We start from the raw sequence: 18,306 nt of genomic DNA, 5'->3' as shown, positions 1-18,306 counted from the left end.
TAACCATCAACAAGCTTGTTACACCTCTCAAATGGAATTTCCGACCACTCTTCTTTTGCAAACTGCTCAAGATCTCTCAGATGTGAAGGGCGCCTTCTCCCAACAGCAATTGTAAGATCTCTCCATAAGTGTTTAATCGGATTTAGATCCGGACTCATTGCTGGCCACTTCAGAACTCTCCAGCGCTTTGTCTTCAACCATTTCTGGGTACTTTTAAAGGTATGTTTGGGGTCGTTGTCCTGCTGGAACACCCATGACCTCTGATGCAGACCCAGCTTTCTGACACTGGGCCCTACATTGTGCCCCAATATCTTTTGGTAGTCTTCAGATTTCATGATGCCTATCACATAGTCAAGGCATCCAGTGCCAGAAACACCAAAAAATCCCCAAAACATTTTAGAACCTCCACCATGTTTGACTGTAGGTATTGTGTTCTTTTCTTCGTAGGCCTCATTCCGTTTTCTGTAAACAGTAAGATGATGAGCTTTATGAAAAAGCTCTACCTTGGTCTCAGCTGTCCACAAGATGTTTGCGCAGAAGGATTTTGGCTTCTTCAAGTACATTTTGGCAAACTCCAGTCTGGCTTTTTTATGTTTCTGTGTCAGCAGTGGGGTCCTCCTGGCTCTCCTACCATAGCATTTCATTTCGTTCAGATGTCGACAGATAGTTTGAGCTGACGCTGTTGCACCCTGAGTCTGCAGAACAGCTTGAATATGTTTTGAAGATGATTGGGGCTGTTTATCCACCATTCGGACTATCCTTCGTTGCAGTCTTTTATTAATTTTTCTCTTCCATCCACGTCCAGGGAGATTAGCTACAGTGCCATGTGCTGTGAACTTCTTGATTATGTTGCGCACAGTGGACAAAGGAACATGAAGATCTCTGAAGATGGACTTATAGCCTTGAGATTGTTGATATTTTTCCACAATTTTTGTTCTCAAGTCCTCAGACAATTCTCTGCTCTTCTTTCTGTTCTCCATGCTTAGTGTGGCACACTCAGACACACAACAGAAAGGTTGAGTCAACTTTTCTCCATTTTAACTGGCTTCAGGTGTGATTGTTATATTGCCAGCACTTGTTAATTGCCACAGGAGAGTTCAAACGAGCATCATATGCTTGAAATAAAACGATATACCGACAATTTTGAAAAGGTGCCAATAATTTTGTCCGGCTCAGATTTGGCTTTTTTTCTCTGTTTTTTTTCTGTTGTTCCAATACACATAAAGGAAATAAACATGTGCATACCAAAACATGTGTAATTGCAACAATTTTCTGAGAAAATTCCAGGGGTGCCGATAATTTTGGCCATGACTGTAATATTTATTTGTATTAAGCTTCACACTCCATATTTGTTTCCCAGAAAGGCTGATGTTGGTGTCCCGATATGAAATTTGGCCTAAGATGGCAGTGTAGTCTCAAGCATCAAATGCTGGTGACAAATTAATATGTACTATTGTGATCTTTAAGGATTATGAAGAGTCAAGTAGGCTTTGTGTCTGTGCAGGTACAGCAGAACACAAGTAGTCCTTGAATTATTGCTCACCCACTTCATTTACAAAGCTTTCTTAAAACACTCTTGTTTATAAAATGACATTAGGCAAATATACATAATGTATTGCATGCCATCTTAAAACTCTTCAGAAAACATCTGGACGTGTGAAAAGGATGCTGAACCAATGAAGGATGGAAACAAGAATCGCTGTCTACTTTATCTTATCTGACACTTTATCCACATATACATTTTGTACTCTGTCGTGACTTAATGCTGCTTGACACCCAAGTTTCCATTTTAACAACTGAATGGATGTGAACGAGACGTATTTTAGGGAAGAAAAAGTCAATCGTTACAGGTTTTAGAGGTATAACTTACAGCTGTGGGAAAATAAAGCATCTTTCAGCTTTTTTTTCGAAGAATGATCTTACACAGTAAGTCATACATGTTAATAATGATACTTTATATATAGAGAAGTGTTCATAATGGTAATTGTGAAGGGGAATGATTCAGCAGTAGTAAGCTTTAGCCTTCCAAAAGAACATGAGATACCACACAAGATCACTTGGGATTCACAAAAGATGAGATGGATCTTTAGGCTGCATTTGAAGTTTCTGAATGAATAATGTGGAGGAAGCACAATGCATGAGCATTTCCCGAGCACAAGGAGTGGATTTTTGAGTCTACGATGGCCTTAGTTGCACCCCACTAATAAATGAATGTGGGTGTTAAGTTTGAGAGCTTTGTGACTAAGATAAAGCAGTGGAATGGTGGCTATCTGGACCCAAATTAAAAACATCAACTTTACTAGTTGGAATCAAATAATCCCAAAACTACTGACGCACAAAGGCTGTTTGCAGTGCTAACGTTCTGTCTTAGCTGGCTAAAACTGGAAAAGGCTTTTATCTACATCATAGCATTATGTTGTTTTTAATTTCGCAAACAATGAATATGTTTGATAGGCGATGTGCAACATTTGAGACACAATTGGAGCACAGGCAGGTGAAGTGACCTGCTCATGGTCGCACAGTGCATGCTGCTAGTGGGATTTGAACACATAACCTCAGGGTTTGAAGTCCAAAGCCTGAACCAGTATGCCATAGTGCCAGGATGGGCAACTATGATTGAACTTCTCAAGGACATGTTTAGTTGTAAATAGTGTAACAAAGGCGCTATATCAGCAGATTGACACCGGAGGCACACTTATAAAAATAAACTATTATTTTCTTCATCTGGGGGCTACGTCTTCCCAGTGTCCCACAAGCTCAAATGGCACAACACAAAATAAATTCTTCTTCTTTCCTCCACTCCTCTCTGGCAGCTTCGTCCTCCTCCTCCCGACTCTGGCTCCCGGGGTAACGACTGCTGGCTCCTTTTATAACACCCCCGGAAGTGCCCCAGGTGCTCGACCTACTTCCAGCAGCACTTCCGGGTGTGGCAGAAAACCTGCCCAAGAGGGCTTGGTAGTTGTTGCAGCACTACCTGGCAGCATGCTCGGATCCCAACAGGGCTGTAACCAACGGCAACTCCCGTGAAGCCCTGCGGGAGTCCGAGGCACCGCTGCAACCCAGAGGGCTGCCATCCTGCGACCCATGAGAGATATTTTGCAGCCCATGTCTGTTCCCCCGGACCATACAGAAGGGGCATCCCGGCCATCCACCACAATAGTTACATGGATGTTAAAACTGAACAAGCCACAGTAGATGCACTAAAATAGCACTTCTAATGTTTCAATCCATTACAAATAAATAAAAACATTTGTGTGGTTATATTTCATAGTATGTGGTCATCCTGTGCCTGAGGGGACCCTGCCGTTAACAATGTTAAGAAGAAGGACAAAAGTATACAAAGGCAGCGTGTTTAAAAATAAATTAACATGGAAAGGGATGAACAAAAGGAAACGGGGTAAATTAGAATGTAAAGAAGCAGACCAAGGACCCCACAGCGTAAATGTATTCTGAATGCATGTCTGCTTGTTAGGATGCTGTGCCCACCTGAAAGTACCATGCCAGTCAATTCTGAATGAGCCAGGAAGCTTGGCAAACTATTTATGTATCATGAACAACTTTTCCAAATTTCATTCTGACACCAGAACTGCTCTCCTTACCTGATAAAATTTTCCACATTTCTTTGCTCAAATACTCCTAACATTTTGTACTTTTAAAGTGAAAGATAAAATAATCCTCTTTAAGATGTGTTATAAACATTGATAACAAGTTCAATTATTCATGGAGCTGTACGCTGTAGCAGCAATGTCTCCCATGTAGACAGATGAACCGTACGCAGCATCATAACTAACAAATATTTCTTGCAGCAATTTCCATTTCTCACCAAGTACCCCAAATGACACAAAAAAATACCACCCATTAGTTAAGCATTTAAGGGCCTCAAACCACGCATGTGTGACAGATTAAATGTGTACCATGCAATTTGCTTTTAAATGTGCAACTGACATCAAACCAAACTGACCTTTGTACCGATACCAAATGGTCAATGCGTTCTGAATCGCTGGATTACTGTGATCAGGACTGCATGTTGTGGAGAAGTGAGCAGTGAAGAGCAACAGACACTTGACTCCCTCTTCACAGTAACCGTATTGAGTCAGACTGACTAAAGGTTTAAACGCAAAACAGGACATGAGGGGTGAGAAATCGGCCAAACGGTAACTTCAAAGCTGGATTATAAATGCAAGCAACTTTGGACGTCTATCAGAAAAAAATACACCTAGCATATGTTACTGTAGATTAGCAAGCAATCTACAAAACCTGATCTGGGGATCTTTTAGGTTTAGTAATCTTTTACACATTTATCCACACAAAAACAAAACAAACAAAAATGATCAAAAAATCAAAGGTTATTTCTATATTGAAATGAAGGGTTGCTACAGTAAGACTCCATGTCTGATGTCTTTATAATCTTTTACACATGTACCGATACAAAATGATCAAAAAATGTAAAGGTTATTTCTATATTGAAAAGGGATCTTGCCTTACTCAGGCGTGTAACCAAAAAGGAAAAAGCAAGTGACAAATAAGGGAGGGTAAAGAGGGAACAAAGCCGGAGAGGCAAGAGACAAGGGTGGGTGCGAAAAACTGCCTTTAGAGAGAAGCTTTTCACGCCTACTCTCTTCTTTACACGTTGTTCCCTCCTATACGGGACTCACTTTTCTTTTCTGCTCACACACCTGATGATGGCTATATAGCCGAGATGTTGGGTCCATTTACCTTCTTTTCTCTTCTGTGTGAAAATAACCTTTCATTTTTTTTTCTTACCTTTGCAGAAGCACGCTGATGTAGCTCTTCACCAACTCCATACGACATGGAGATACCAGTTATAAAACTGAGGCTCTCATGGTCTCAAATCCTTCATTCATGGGATTAGTTTGCCTCCAGGAAAGGAAAATGTGTGCTGACTTTGATCAGGCATACCTGACAACTAGTGGTAGAGTCAGAGATCTCTTTGGTTCAAACACTTTACTGTATTTAGTCCAGTTTATCTTTGATACCGCTAGTGTATGCACTCTTTTTAAAAATTGCAATCACGGTCCTAGTCAAACATTTCTATCATTATTCTGATCTGGTATTGAGCTAAATGAAATCACAAATGTTAATGATTATATTAATAATGAAATAATTGCACTTAATACCTAAATATTGCATTTTAGTGCATTAAGCAGTACATTATGCTAAAAGATTCTCCAAAGTACTCCTACTTGCACTCCAGAAAATTGATGAATTAAACTTTTAAGCAAAAACCTACCTGGCACGTTTTCTACTACTGCACGATGCTGTATTCATATCCATGCCTTATTCGTTCATGTCAGGCGGCGTCACTTCACTGCACACACAGGGACTTTCATCCCTGCCTCAAATCTGATCCCATGACCACCTGAAAATAATGTAAAATCAGCTTACATTTCAATTTTCATTATATTTAAATCTGTAATGGACCAGTACTCAGTGCTGGCAGGACACACTCTGGCACCCTGTGACCCAACACTGCATTAAGTGGCTCTGAAAATGTTATTTGGTTTTCTTAAATGAATAAAATGCAACAAACTTAAACATTTTAAGATACACATGGTGCCATCAGCAGATAAAGACAAACTAGCTGTTCAACCATTCTGTCAAACCCTCTACGACAAAGCCTAAAAAAAAAAGAACATTTATGTTAGGTTGAATGCCCAGAGGGGGCTGGGTGGTCTTTTGGACTGGAACCCCTAAAGATTTTTAATTTTTTGTGTGTCCAACCTGGCCATCTAACTACCATTTAGAGGCTTAAAAAAACAAGTCTATATTTAAGAATCCAACTTCGCTCATTTATGATATCTATCTTATGTAAGTATGCATTATTTATACTATTTATTCATTATCATTCTTCTTATCTAATTTTAAATTTGTATTTCTTAGACATCTTGTTAAGCACTTTGAGCTACACACTATGTATGAAAATGTGCTACAGAAATAAATGCTGTTTAGGATATAACAGAGAGCATACACAGTACAAATAATGACAATCAATTCTGAATGTATTAGAATATTAATTTATTCCTAGTTTAAAAGGATTTTGTGATGACTTACATGTAACTTTGTACAGAAATCAGAAAAAGAAAAAAAGACCTTTTTAGCATTGGAAATAATTTTGACCCCAGTAGCTGAATCCTCTTGCAGTTGACAGTTTGTCACAGTCCCACGGTACAATCCAGTTAGATGTTTTAAGATGATGTCACATTACGCAACTTCGAGTCACAGGGGATGTCAGACATGACAACTGCAGTTGCTGTTCTTGTCGGTGGACCATGACTGGTCATGACTGAGAATCGCTGCCCATGTCGCACTAACTGACCGAGTGCCCATCATTCAGCGCAGACCTGCTTGTCTCTTTTGTCTGCTCTGCCTGCAGGACCTGGCGCTGTACCAAAGGTTAACAGGTATGGCAAGTTCAGCTGCAATCTCAGCCCTTTTTTTTTTAGTTTTCCCCATTGTCTTATGGCACTGAAAACAGGAGACATCAGACAGACAAGCATCCCTTCTGTTTGTCAGGTTCAAAACACCCATGTTCCTTATTCCTCATCACTGCATTGCACTGCAGTGTACTTCCGGATGAACTTTCACTGGTTCTCTGGTCTCACACACAGGTAGCCCACCGCTACGACTAAAGACAAAATCACACCCGTTTGATTTTATCAGAGTGAGCCACTGGGTAGAAGAAAACCATGACTGCCCCCCCCAACTCCCTAAGTTTATGTAAACAAAGGCTGAAAAATCGACAGAAAAGCTGCCTAATGTGACATGTCCTTCACACCTCCTTCTTTAAGCTGCTGGTTAAACATTTTAAATATGGCCATTCAGTTCAATTTATGTGGACAATGAACATAAATTAAACACACAACTGCATGTGCACATTATGGACTCCTGCAGACTGTGCTTCAATTATTATTTTGTTTGGTGACCAAACTTTACAAAGGTTTACCTTCTTTTATGCCTTGTACATCTTTAGTTAGACTTTATGGACTGCATAGGAATGTACGTATAGATTTTATAAAATCATGAGGCTTGTCAGCGTGAACCCAATGACTGGCACCTTCAATATACTGGATATCAGAGTAAGGAAACAACTGCTGGATCTCTGGAAAATCTTCAGAGCTGTATGAAAGATACAAGAGGAGATAATTCAGCTAAGAAAAAAAAACACAGATGTGCCGGACACGATACAAAGATTACAAAACAAAATACACATAATGGGAGATATATTAAAGGCAGAGTGGGTGTAATTATGGAAAAAGTCAAATGAGAATGAATTATTTTTAAGCTCCTTTCCCATTTATGGTACATCCAGAAATATGTGGTGCATCTGACAGACTTTGCATGGTAAAATGAATAATAAAAGGTAATACACTATACTGAGCACATACTTAAAATACTGCTAAATAAAAACACCAGAAAAGAAGAAGATTTACACCCTGACAAATGTATCAGTGTCCTGCGTGGTCATACCTAATATAAGGTGAATTCCCTCCTCCTAGAAAGAGAGTTGGACCAGAATAGGATGTGTCAAGTTCTGGGAATCCCAAGAGGCTGTCAAGATTTTTGGTGATGGCGTCCAAATTCACTCTCCAGATATAAAGTCCATTCTCTTCAATAAGATTAGTGAGGAGAAACTGCCTAACTGAATGGTCCTGTGGAAGAAACAGAACACTCTAATGTATTAGTTAAGAATGCACACAAACAAACTCTAAAAGAAAAACACAAGTCACCCAACATGGAGCTTTTCATATTTAATTTGGCTGCAGATATTGTATATGCTTTCCAAATAAACACAGTTGGGAGTTAAAAGTCACAAACTGAATGTTTATGATCAATACTATCGCTAACAAATCTTATGTACACACCAAACATCCATCCATCCATTTCCTAACTTCACATTTGTATGTCATGGTAATGAAAGCCTTGAGCCAACTCAGGCAGCATAAGATAAGAGCCCACCCTGAATGAGATATGACTCCACAACTAGAAACTCATGAACAAATCCACACTCATACTTGACCAATCAGGAAGCACCAATGAATCAAACACACGACTTTGGTTGAAGAAAGTGTACCTCACATGGGTACCAAGAGGACATGGGCTGGAACTTAAGAACACGGTAGAGTAAAAATAGAATGAGACTAGAATAAAATTAAATTTAAAAAGAACTATCAGAAAATGGGAATTTGTCTCCTTCAAGACACTTAGGTTTTTTAAGCTGCCTTTCCTACCGTATTATTGGTCGCTGGCACTTGAATAACTGAACATCATGAATTTGAAATAAGTCGTCTAATACAAACCTTCACAAAAGGTTTTAGTTGGTCCTCTGCCTGCCTCTTGGCTGTCGACCGAGGGATGTTACTGTCCGTCTTCACTGCTTTCATAGCAGTAATGTAGGTAGGAAAATTGGTCTGGGTGGATGTTTTGCTGGGACTAATATCCACTACCACCAGCCTCTCCACCAAATCTGGCTGTAAGAAACAGAGTTGTTTAACATGCTATTTAAGTATACATGTAAGACCAGGGGTCCTCAATCACGGTCATGGAGGGCTGCAGTGGCTAAAGGTTCAACTTCAACTAATTTCCTAATTAGAAGACGGTCCTTGCTGACAATGAAACTTGGTATTTAACTATTTGGCTGGTTAGTGCATTCACTCATCTAAGTGAAATTTTAATTGCACTGTAGAGTTTCCTTCTCTGAGAACATTATCCATGTGTTTTGTGGACCAGAACAGATTTAAACTTAATGCTCCTTCCAATTTCCCTTTCACTTTTTAACACTGATTGTTTATGGTGCACATGCACAGGTTTAAAAGGAAGCACATTAGCTGGAGAGCTGCTGGTTTATTGGTTATCTGCATTTCATTATGAAATAATGTCTGGTTAAAAAAACAGGCAACAATTAAAACTTAAATGCAGCTGGTAAAAATTAAAATAGGCAATTAAAAGTTCAGAATTTTAACTGGCAAGATAACTAAAATTAAGCCCAATTACATTGGTAGTAAATAAATGGAATTTTAATTAAATTGTTTGAAGTGAAAACCTGCAGCCATTGCGGACATCCAGGACTGTAATTGAGGACCTCTGTAAACTGTAGATTCTACAATTTAACTAACGTTTTTCTTTGATGAATGAAAGTGCTAACAAATCATATAGTTAAATCCCAAGTATCATTATCAGCAAGGACTGAATTCTAATTAGGCAACTGGCTGGAATGAAAACGTGTAGCCACTGCAGCCCTCCAGGACCGTGATTGAAGACCCCCTGTTCAAGACAAATCATACAAAATGGCTTTGTGGTAATTTAATTCAAAATACACTGAGCTAGTACTGCATAAGAATACTAATGGTCTGGCATGTGAAGTACTTCCTAATGCTTTTGTGTGTTTCTTCTATAAAATTATTTAAAACAATCATCAATACCGAGCATTGTTTACACATGGTTCATCAAAGCTGCATCTTTTATTGAATGCATCCCCTTGGAAGTTTTCACATTTTATTGATATATAACATTGTGTTACAGTGGATTTTATATCTCTGTGAAGTGGTCTACATTAATTACAAATAAGCAATCTATTATTATTTATGTTTTATAAGAATTCATCATCTTTAGCATGAGCCACATACATCATAAGTGGTGCAGCCAATTGGTTTTAGAAGTCACATGATTAGTTCAATGGAGACCACCTGTCTGGGGTTTTAGTTGAATGAACTATAAATGCACCTTATCTGGAAAGTCCCACTTGTGATGAGTTAGTCAATATGGTGGCCTAACCTACAAAATGAAGACAAAGCAGCTCTGTGAAAAGGTGAGTGAAGAGCACAAGTCAGGGCATGGAGACAAAAAATATCCAAGTCACTGACTATCCCTTGGAATACAGTGAAATTAATCATTAAGACATGGAGAGAGTGTGGCACAGCGGTAAATCTAGCTAGAGCAGGCTGTGAACAAAAACAGCGATTGTGAGGGAGGCCACAAAAAAAAACTATTAAAACCTCTGAAGAAGTTACAAGTTACAGTATTAAGATTGAATAGACTTTATTGTCAACATGTGTTGCCCAGAGTGCTTCATCAGTTGCAGTTATACAGGTGAGTGGCAAAGAGAAGCCGACACGCTTGACATCTTGGCTAGAAATTGCCAGAGAGCACATGGGAGACTAATAAAAGTCTGCTGGAAAACAGACTTGGCTATGAGACCAAAGGTCACATTACACTGCACATTATCAAAAACGCACCATCCCCACTGTGAAATATTGTTGTTACAACATAAGGCTGTGAAGATGCTTCTCTGAAGCAAGCCCTGTAAGTGTTGCAAGGGTAAAATGATTCCAGCAAAATACAGGGAAATCCTACAGGAAAACATGACGCAGTCTGCAAGAAAAGTGCATCTTGGGAGAAGATTTGTTTTCCAGCAAGACAACAACCCCAAGAAATATGCCAAAACTACACAGTAATGACATCACACCTGTGGTTTTCAGTCCCAACTTCCTGGACTGCGTGTCCCTGCTGATCAAGTTGAGGAGAGAGCTGAGAAAACTCTCTTGCATAAACAAGGCTTCAGGGCTGGATAGAATCAGTCAAAGGGCGCTGAAAACGTGCCAGCCAGCTCTGCGGGGTCCTTCAGCACCTGTTCTGCCTTTCCCTGAATTTGCAGAAGAATCCCTTGCTGTGGAAAACATCCTGTGTGGTTCCAGTGCCAAAGACAGGACATTCCAGTGATCCCAAGGACTTCCAACCAGTTGCTCTTACAGTACTTCACACATCATAAAGTCCATTGGGAGGCTGATCCTAAAACAACTATGACCCATATTTTCAGAACATCTGTATCATCTGCAATTTACCTTTCAGACACATATAGGTGTGGATGATGCTCTTGATGCCCCCACAATCTCCTGGATCATGGACTACCTGACCAACAAACAGCAGTTTGTGAGGCTGAGGGACTGTGTATCGGGAATACTGATGTGTAATACTGGAGCACCTCAGAGAACTGTCCCATTTCCCTTCCTGATCACCCTCTACACAACAGTCTTCCAGCACAATATCCATGTTTGCCAGAAATTTTCAGATTATTTGTCCATCAATAGGCTGCATTAATAATGGAGATGAGTCAGAGTACAGGAAAGTTGTGGAGGACTTTGTTAAAAACCTGCAGCTCAACATCAAGACAAAAGAGCTGCTGGTGGACTTTCTACATGCCAAGAAGCCTCCGAGACCAGTCACCATTCAGGGGGAGGACGTGAAGGTGGTGTAAAGCTACAGTTACCTGAGGGTTCACATAAACAAAAAAACTTGACCTTTTTGACAACATAGTGGCAGTGTACAAGAAATGCCAGAGCAGACTGCACTTGCTAAGAAGACTCAGGTTTTTTTGATGGATGCAGCAAGCTGCTGAAAATGTTCTACCAGTCCATAGTAGCTAGTGTGGTGTTCTATGCTGCAGTCTCCTGGGCAAAAAACCGGAGCAGAAAAGAAGCACAATGGCTAAATAAATGTATCAAGAAAGCGTGCTCCATCACAGGGCAAACCCTGGACACACTGGAAGCTGTTATAGAAAAGAGGATGATAGCAAAATTAGATGCCATTATGAAAAATCCCCTCCATCCCCTCTAGGAGGTGCTCTCTTGGAGCACTTTTTGCCACAGGCTTATTCAATCATGGTGTGTTGAGAATGTGCCTCTGGGGGTCTTTTCTGCCCACTGCTATCAGGCATTTCAATGCTCCCTACCAATGTACCCATTAACTTCTTTTTGAAATATCTGCACAACCTCCTTTTATTTAGTTAATTATTGATTAACTGTCTGTAATATTTGTCCTACAAGTCTTTATCCCTGTTTTTTATATTTCAAAAGCTGTATGCATGACTTTCCCCATGGGATTAATAAAGTACAGGTAGTCCCCAGGTTACGGACATCCGACCTATGACTACGAACAGGCCGCAGCTGTGACACATGCGTCTCAGTGATTGCCACTCCATCATCTTCGGCCTGGGGATGCCGCAAGCGTTGGCTGGAGGGGGGTAATTTCGCTGCCCACGCAGTGTAGTGTCCCTTGGGCAGCTCTTGGCGGCAAGTGGTTTCACTGTCCCGTTCGTTCTAGGTGGGCGGCTGGTAATTCTGCAAGCGGTGACCCTGTTGTGGCTGAACGGAGGCCACTGAGGGTGAACAGGGAGGCGGGGGGGTAGCATTGTAGTGTGCATCGGATGGCTGCCTATTGAATGGGGGCGATTCAATACCCGCCTTTGGCCGCATCATGTTCGTTCTCGGTGGGTGGATGCTGTAGGCAGCATACTATAGTGGAGGTGACTTTGAGGTGGGCTGGTGATGAACTGCCCCTTGATGCCCCCAATCATTCTCAATAGCAAGCCTGCTTGTACTGTTACGTACATAGCAGGAAGTTGTCTGTCAGCACATCAGAGATGTTGATGACTGGTGCCTTCCTGCTGTGATAGCATGTACAGTGCTGTGCAGAAGAGCTTAACTTAATCTTTTGTCTTCACCCTTCAACAATGTCGCTGAAACACAAATCTGATGCAAGTGCTGGTGATACAGCAAAGAAGAGAAAAACCATCACCATTGAAAATAAAGTAGAAATAAAAAAAGGTCAGAGAGAGGTGAAACTCCATCATTCATTGGCAGTGCACTTGGTTACAGTCAGTCAACAATAGGTTTTATTAAATTTATATACCTGTTCCGAATTACATACAAATTCAACTTAAGTACAAACCTACAGTCCCTATCTCGTACGTAACTCAGGGACTGCCTGTATAACAATATTAATGCCTTACATTAGCCGAGTTAAGAGTCCAGATCTTAACCTAATTGAGCATTTCTGCCTAGACAGGAACAAGTCGGTTCACTCCTGAATCCCAATAAAACACCAGAGAACCTGAGCAGGTTTTTTTTTTTTTTTGAATGGAGAAAAACTGTTGAGCTCAGATGTGTGAAGCTGACAGAGACCTGTGCATACCAACTAATGGCTGTCAGAGCTACCAAAGGTGCATCTACCAAGTATTGACTTGAAGGGAGTAATAATTGTATGCAATCGTTTTGTGCTTTATATGTGTAATTAATTTAGATGACTGCAGAAATCTGTTTTCACTTTGATATTAAAACTGTTTATACTTTTTCATGGCAAAACACATTTTGTGGGACAAAACGAAGATAAAGAAGATTAAAGTATTTTTCAGTTGATCAATGTCATAAAAGCCAAGTTAAATCCACTATAAGACAATTTTGTATAACAATTAAAAAAAATTGAGGGTAAATAATTTTTATAGGCACTGTACAGCAGTATATTATGTACAGACAGGTATATTATGCCCTACTTATGTCTATAGATAAATCTTTATTTGTTCCAAATGAAAATTTTATAGTAACTCAAAAATTATGGAAATATTACAAACAACCACCACCACCACCACCACCAGTCAAACACATGTAAGAATTACAAAAAAATAATAAGAAAAATGTCAACTGTGTTCACATTTCATAATGTTTTAATTTTTGTTTCAAAACTCCTAGAGTTACCCAGCAATGGCTCCCTTGAAAAAGTCAAAAGGTCAAATGTACTTACAAATTATATTACCAAACATAATTCCTCTTAAACTTGTCGAACTTACTACATTAACTGCTTCTATTATTGGAAAGGTTCTCTGTATACAATATTCTTTGTTTTCCTTCTGGTGCAAAGAACCCTAAGCTGAAAGAAATAATTCTGGGGACAATAAGGCTTAAGGCCAGGACAAAAATAGTGAGGAAGAAGCTAAGCTTGATTTAAAAAAAAAACAAACAAAAAAAAATAAACCATAAATGTAATGAAACTTACAATGGATTAAAAGCACATGTTCTAACCATCACAAGCTCCTTAGTGATTAAGGTGTTAAGACTTCCATTGCATTATTAGTCACTCTGACTCAGAACCACCCAATAGCCCCCTCTGGTGGCACACAGCTAAAAGTTATATGTCACAACCTGACTTAACGGTGAGCAATGCCTGTGTACCAAATTACAAGTCTGTGGGCAAAAAAGAAAAAAAAAGAACCAACACACAAATACACTGCATTTTATAGACAAACAGGTTACATGTTCACCCAATGATGTAAAAATACATTCTGTCAGACGACTGTCCCAAGGCATCTAACTTTGATACCCTGTGGCAAAGACTTTGAATTTTAAACCAGAACACCCCAGTTCAGACTTACTATGTGACCCAGAGAGAGTCCTTAAGCAAGTAAACTATAGTTCTTGGGATTTGTGATCACTGAAGAAAGACAATATATAAAATAAACATTTTTTTTGTTGTTACCTGGAGCAATGCAGTTGTCATGGCCACCTTGCCACCCATACTGTGTCCAATGAGAACGCACTTCTGTATGTGCAGCTGACTCATCAGTTTTTGAAGATCACTGCACATGGCTTCATAAGTCATGACAGGACTGTGTGCACTGTTACCATGATTACGAGCATCAATTGTCAGCACCTGCCTGGACAAGTAAATATTAGCATCCAAAAATATAACGTTTTTATTAAAAAAAAAATATATATATATATATATATATATATATATATATATATATATATATATATGGGTAAAGATGATGTACATAAGATAGATAGATAGATAGATACTTTATTAATCCCAAGGGAAAATTCACAAATGCCACAACCTTATTTTAAACAATTTACACACACCAATGGCAACTTGTTTACAGCTTCCACAACGTAAGAAATTACATAAAATACAGATATTATTGATGTTTAATGAGTGGAATCGATTTAAAATACTTTGAATTTTGGAAAATTGTAAATCAACACTGTTATTTCTTAAACAGCCTGCATTAGTAAATGTCTCTTGGAGACCAAAATAAGTCTTCTTTATATTATTGGAACTGGCATCACTAGCTAAAGAAGACTATCAATTTTGGAGAATGAACTTTTATTCGTCAGTTTTCAAATCCACTTATTCTAGTGTACAAGGGAGGGAGCACTAGCTACTCAGACTGGATCCAAAGTTTGTTCAGCTCAAATGTATAAATACCTTAATCAGGTGACAAATATGACAAAGTGAAACACGCATGTACATGCCGTTGGTGAAAACCACTCCTAAATACATGTCAGACATGCAATTGTTCACTACATGCCTTGGAGGAAGCAATACTGATAAGCAATTTGTATTAGTTACGAAGGATCTGCGCTGGTATCCCGAAGGTTGCCGGTTCGAATCCCTGTCACTGCCAAAAGAGATCCTACTCTGCTGGGCCCTTGAGCAAGGCCCTTAACCTTCAATTGCTCCAGGGGCGCTGTACAATGGCTGACCCTGCGCTCTGACCCTAAGGGGTATGCAAAAACCAACAAATTCCTAATACATGTACAAGAAATTGTATAAGGTGAAATAAAGAACAACAAAAAAATGGAAAGATGGGAAAATCATTAATGGACTTAGGTGGCCAGATGAGCTGTTATTCTGTCTTGTTGGATTTACAATCTGACAGAACTATAGAATAACTGTCTCATTTTGTACATTAATTTTTATGTTTTGATTAGTGCAGTCCTAGGGCACCACTGTGACTGTGGGTTTTTTACTCCAACCAATTCCACATTCAGCACATCATACTTTCTTTTAATTGATCTCACTGTTTAGTAAACTGTCCTTTTCCATTTTATTATCCTAACAAATTCAGTAATATTTTTATTTAAGCCAAACACATATGTTTCCTTTGCCATTTTCACTTTGATTCACTCTTTTCTATAGATTTTGCAACCTTAATTATATCTAAATGTTGACATCACTAAATGATAAAGGAAAACAACTAGTTCACTTGTCTGCTCACTTTTAAGAAACAGTTCTTAGTGACGAGGGGTGAAAAATGGTAGTGAAGTTCCCAATTTAACAATCATTGTTGTGTGAATCTGTGCCTGCACTGCTCATTGCGGATTGTCAGCATTTCGATATAAATTAAGGAACTAAAAAAAAAAAAGCAAAAGAAATATATGCATTTAAAGATATAGAATATGCATATTTATTAATTGCTTAGAAATACCTTTAGGCCAGATAATTAAAACATTGAGACCATGTAAAAGTAAAAATGAAACTGGTTGAACTAAAAACCTGCAGTCATGTAGGTCCCCGAGGGCTGAATTTGAAAAATTAAGGCTTTGTTTGAAATCTTGGAGGATCTCCTTCTTGCTCTTTGGGATGTTTTAGTTGCTTCTTTGTGAAAGTTGTGGGCCAGTCATCAGATGTCACTATATTAGAAGGTTTTACAAATGTGTTAAAAATTATAAATTGAGCATGCTAATACATGCATGATTTTCTGATGCTTCCCTGAGAATCAATCGACACAACTTTACAGGGATTATGTTACAACTGCCCTTTAACCTACTTTCATGGTACTCATTTGCTTTGGTACCCCTGTTTATTGAATGCAACACATTAATCAACCTAGACTGCAACTCTGTAACAAATTGGGACTGCAAAAATTCTACCAATATTGACAAAGAAGATCAGCAGTCTAAAATGCCTGTTTGGACGCACCTTTCGACCAGTTTGCTGCACCAGCTTCTTTCCTATAGACTGGAAATTGGATTTGCAGCCAAACAAGCCATGTAGGAAAACCAGGGGGGTTCCTGTACCCCTGCCATCAAACACATCATATGAGAGGCTCACTGGGCTGAAAGGGAAAGATGAAGGCTTCATTAAAGAATTAAGAAAAATCCAAAACTCTCTTTAAGAATATTAAAAGGATGCAAAGCCATTACTAAGGTACAAGAGGATAACACAATATTCAATGGTACAATAAGCCTAGCCCGATAATAATAAACTAAAAAGAAATTGCGATACCCGTAACTAGGGCAACCAGATTTTATTGTCACGGTTCCAGAACGGGACGCAACTGCTCAATCCGGGGATTGTGCTAAAACCGAAGACCATTCATCCATTTTCCAACCCGCTGCCAATTCCAGCCAACCCACCGCAGGACACACACACCAGGGCCAATTTTGAATCGCCAATCCACCTAATGGCGTAGGATTGTGGGAGGAAACCCACGCAGACACGGGGAGACCATGCAAACTCCACGCTGGGAGGACCCGGGAAGCGAACCTGGATCTCCTAACTGCGAGGCAGCAGCACTACCACTGCGCCACCGTGCCGCCCTAAAACCGAAGACCCCTTGAGGGAAGTTCTCCACGGAGTATCGTGCGCCTTGTAAAAACGCACATGAAATTGAAGTCCCGGTTCCTCCTTCGAGTTTCGGCGGTCTATAAACGGTACAGGTGGTATATTTTATTTAATTTCTGCATGCATACAAACAGGACTCGGTCACCCTACTTTAACCCCAAATGATAACAAAAGAATTTTCCTTTCGCAATGTAACGTGCGAAGAAAAAATGTGTTTCTAAATTTTGCCAATTCTGCAAATTTGTTTCCAGATACCAGCGTTAAACAAATGTCATGTAAATTGTTTGCGACAAGGACAATGTTATCACGCGAACTGTCCGAAAAATCGCGCTTGACATAAACCATAAAGTATATTACAAGCTACAACTACTCGGCAACTATCAAATACGTAGATAATATATACAATTTCTAAATGAGTACAAATACTCAAGATTATTCACAGTAATAAGTTAGCAATGACCACCTGGCTCCAGTCGTGTTCCTGCGAATCCCAATCTCTGAGAGAGGAAATAACTTATGTGGAATCCTTCTGAGAGGCAACCATCGACAGCCATACCGAAAGCCCAGTCGCATAATGTCTACAGTAAAAAAAAATTAACCTTTTAATTATGTTCACGAAAAACAAACGTTGTCAATCATTGCAAAATGCACTTCATCCAAAGACAGGTCGCGCGGTGATGACGTCATTAGCACGCTGCGCGACACATAGGAGAGGCCTGACAGCGCGTGTTCAAACTCCTCTCCATCCTATTGGACAACCGCGTGAAAGCCAGCGCCAGTTAAACAAACTGGTCTGCGACAGCAGCTAGGGACAAGCTGGCAACTGGTCAGGGTTTACGAAGAAAATATATTTTAAAATCTAGATGGAAAACGATGGTGCAAAGTAATAAACAGAGGGCACATTTTAAAAATCTCAGCTAAAAGATATGACATGCATGTTCAAAATGAAGAATTTAAAACAAATGTACAGCCCAATTTACAGACGCACACATTTTACAACCTTGGCTACAGCGTAAAATTTATTTTTTTCTGAGAGGATAGGTAATATTTACTAGACGTAATTTGAACAATGTAAATGTCGTGTTTTTAGTTTAAATCAATGAACAA

The 18,306-nt window shown here is 39.4% G+C and overlaps 1 protein-coding gene across 1 annotated transcript; it reads right to left on the bottom strand.

The window, feature by feature from the left end:
* Positions 1 to 6,019: 6,019 nt before the first annotated feature.
* On the bottom strand, positions 6,020 to 17,880 carry abhd11 (abhydrolase domain containing 11). Its single transcript, XM_039756973.1, has 6 exons — positions 17,663 to 17,880; positions 16,555 to 16,690; positions 14,326 to 14,499; positions 8,319 to 8,489; positions 7,489 to 7,670; positions 6,020 to 7,137 (listed from the first exon to the last, which is right to left on the bottom strand). Exons 1-6 carry the CDS (start codon positions 17,770 to 17,772, stop codon positions 6,999 to 7,001), a joined length of 912 nt encoding a protein of 303 aa, XP_039612907.1. The 5' UTR covers positions 17,773 to 17,880; the 3' UTR covers positions 6,020 to 6,998.
* Positions 17,881 to 18,306: the final 426 nt, after the last annotated feature.

The sequence above is a fragment of the Polypterus senegalus genome, chromosome 6 (assembly GCF_016835505.1).
Source record: "Polypterus senegalus isolate Bchr_013 chromosome 6, ASM1683550v1, whole genome shotgun sequence".
Lineage (NCBI taxonomy): Eukaryota > Metazoa > Chordata > Cladistia > Polypteriformes > Polypteridae > Polypterus > Polypterus senegalus.
The sequence above is the reverse complement of the archived record's forward strand: the minus strand, read 5'-3'. Positions and strand labels throughout refer to the sequence as shown.

Excerpts from the sequence above, each read along its gene's own strand:
- abhd11 (XM_039756973.1), bottom strand. The coding sequence starts at position 17,772 with ATGCGACTGGGCTTTCGGTATGGCTGTCGATGGTTGCCTCTCAGAAGG. Across the intron at positions 16,691-17,662 it reads AGGAACACGACTGGAGCCAG|CCCAGTGAGCCTCTCATATG; the intron begins GTGGTCATTGCT and ends TTTCCCTTTCAG. Across the intron at positions 8,490-14,325 it reads TGACAACTGCATTGCTCCAG|CCAGATTTGGTGGAGAGGCT; the intron begins GTAACAACAAAA and ends TGTTTCTTACAG.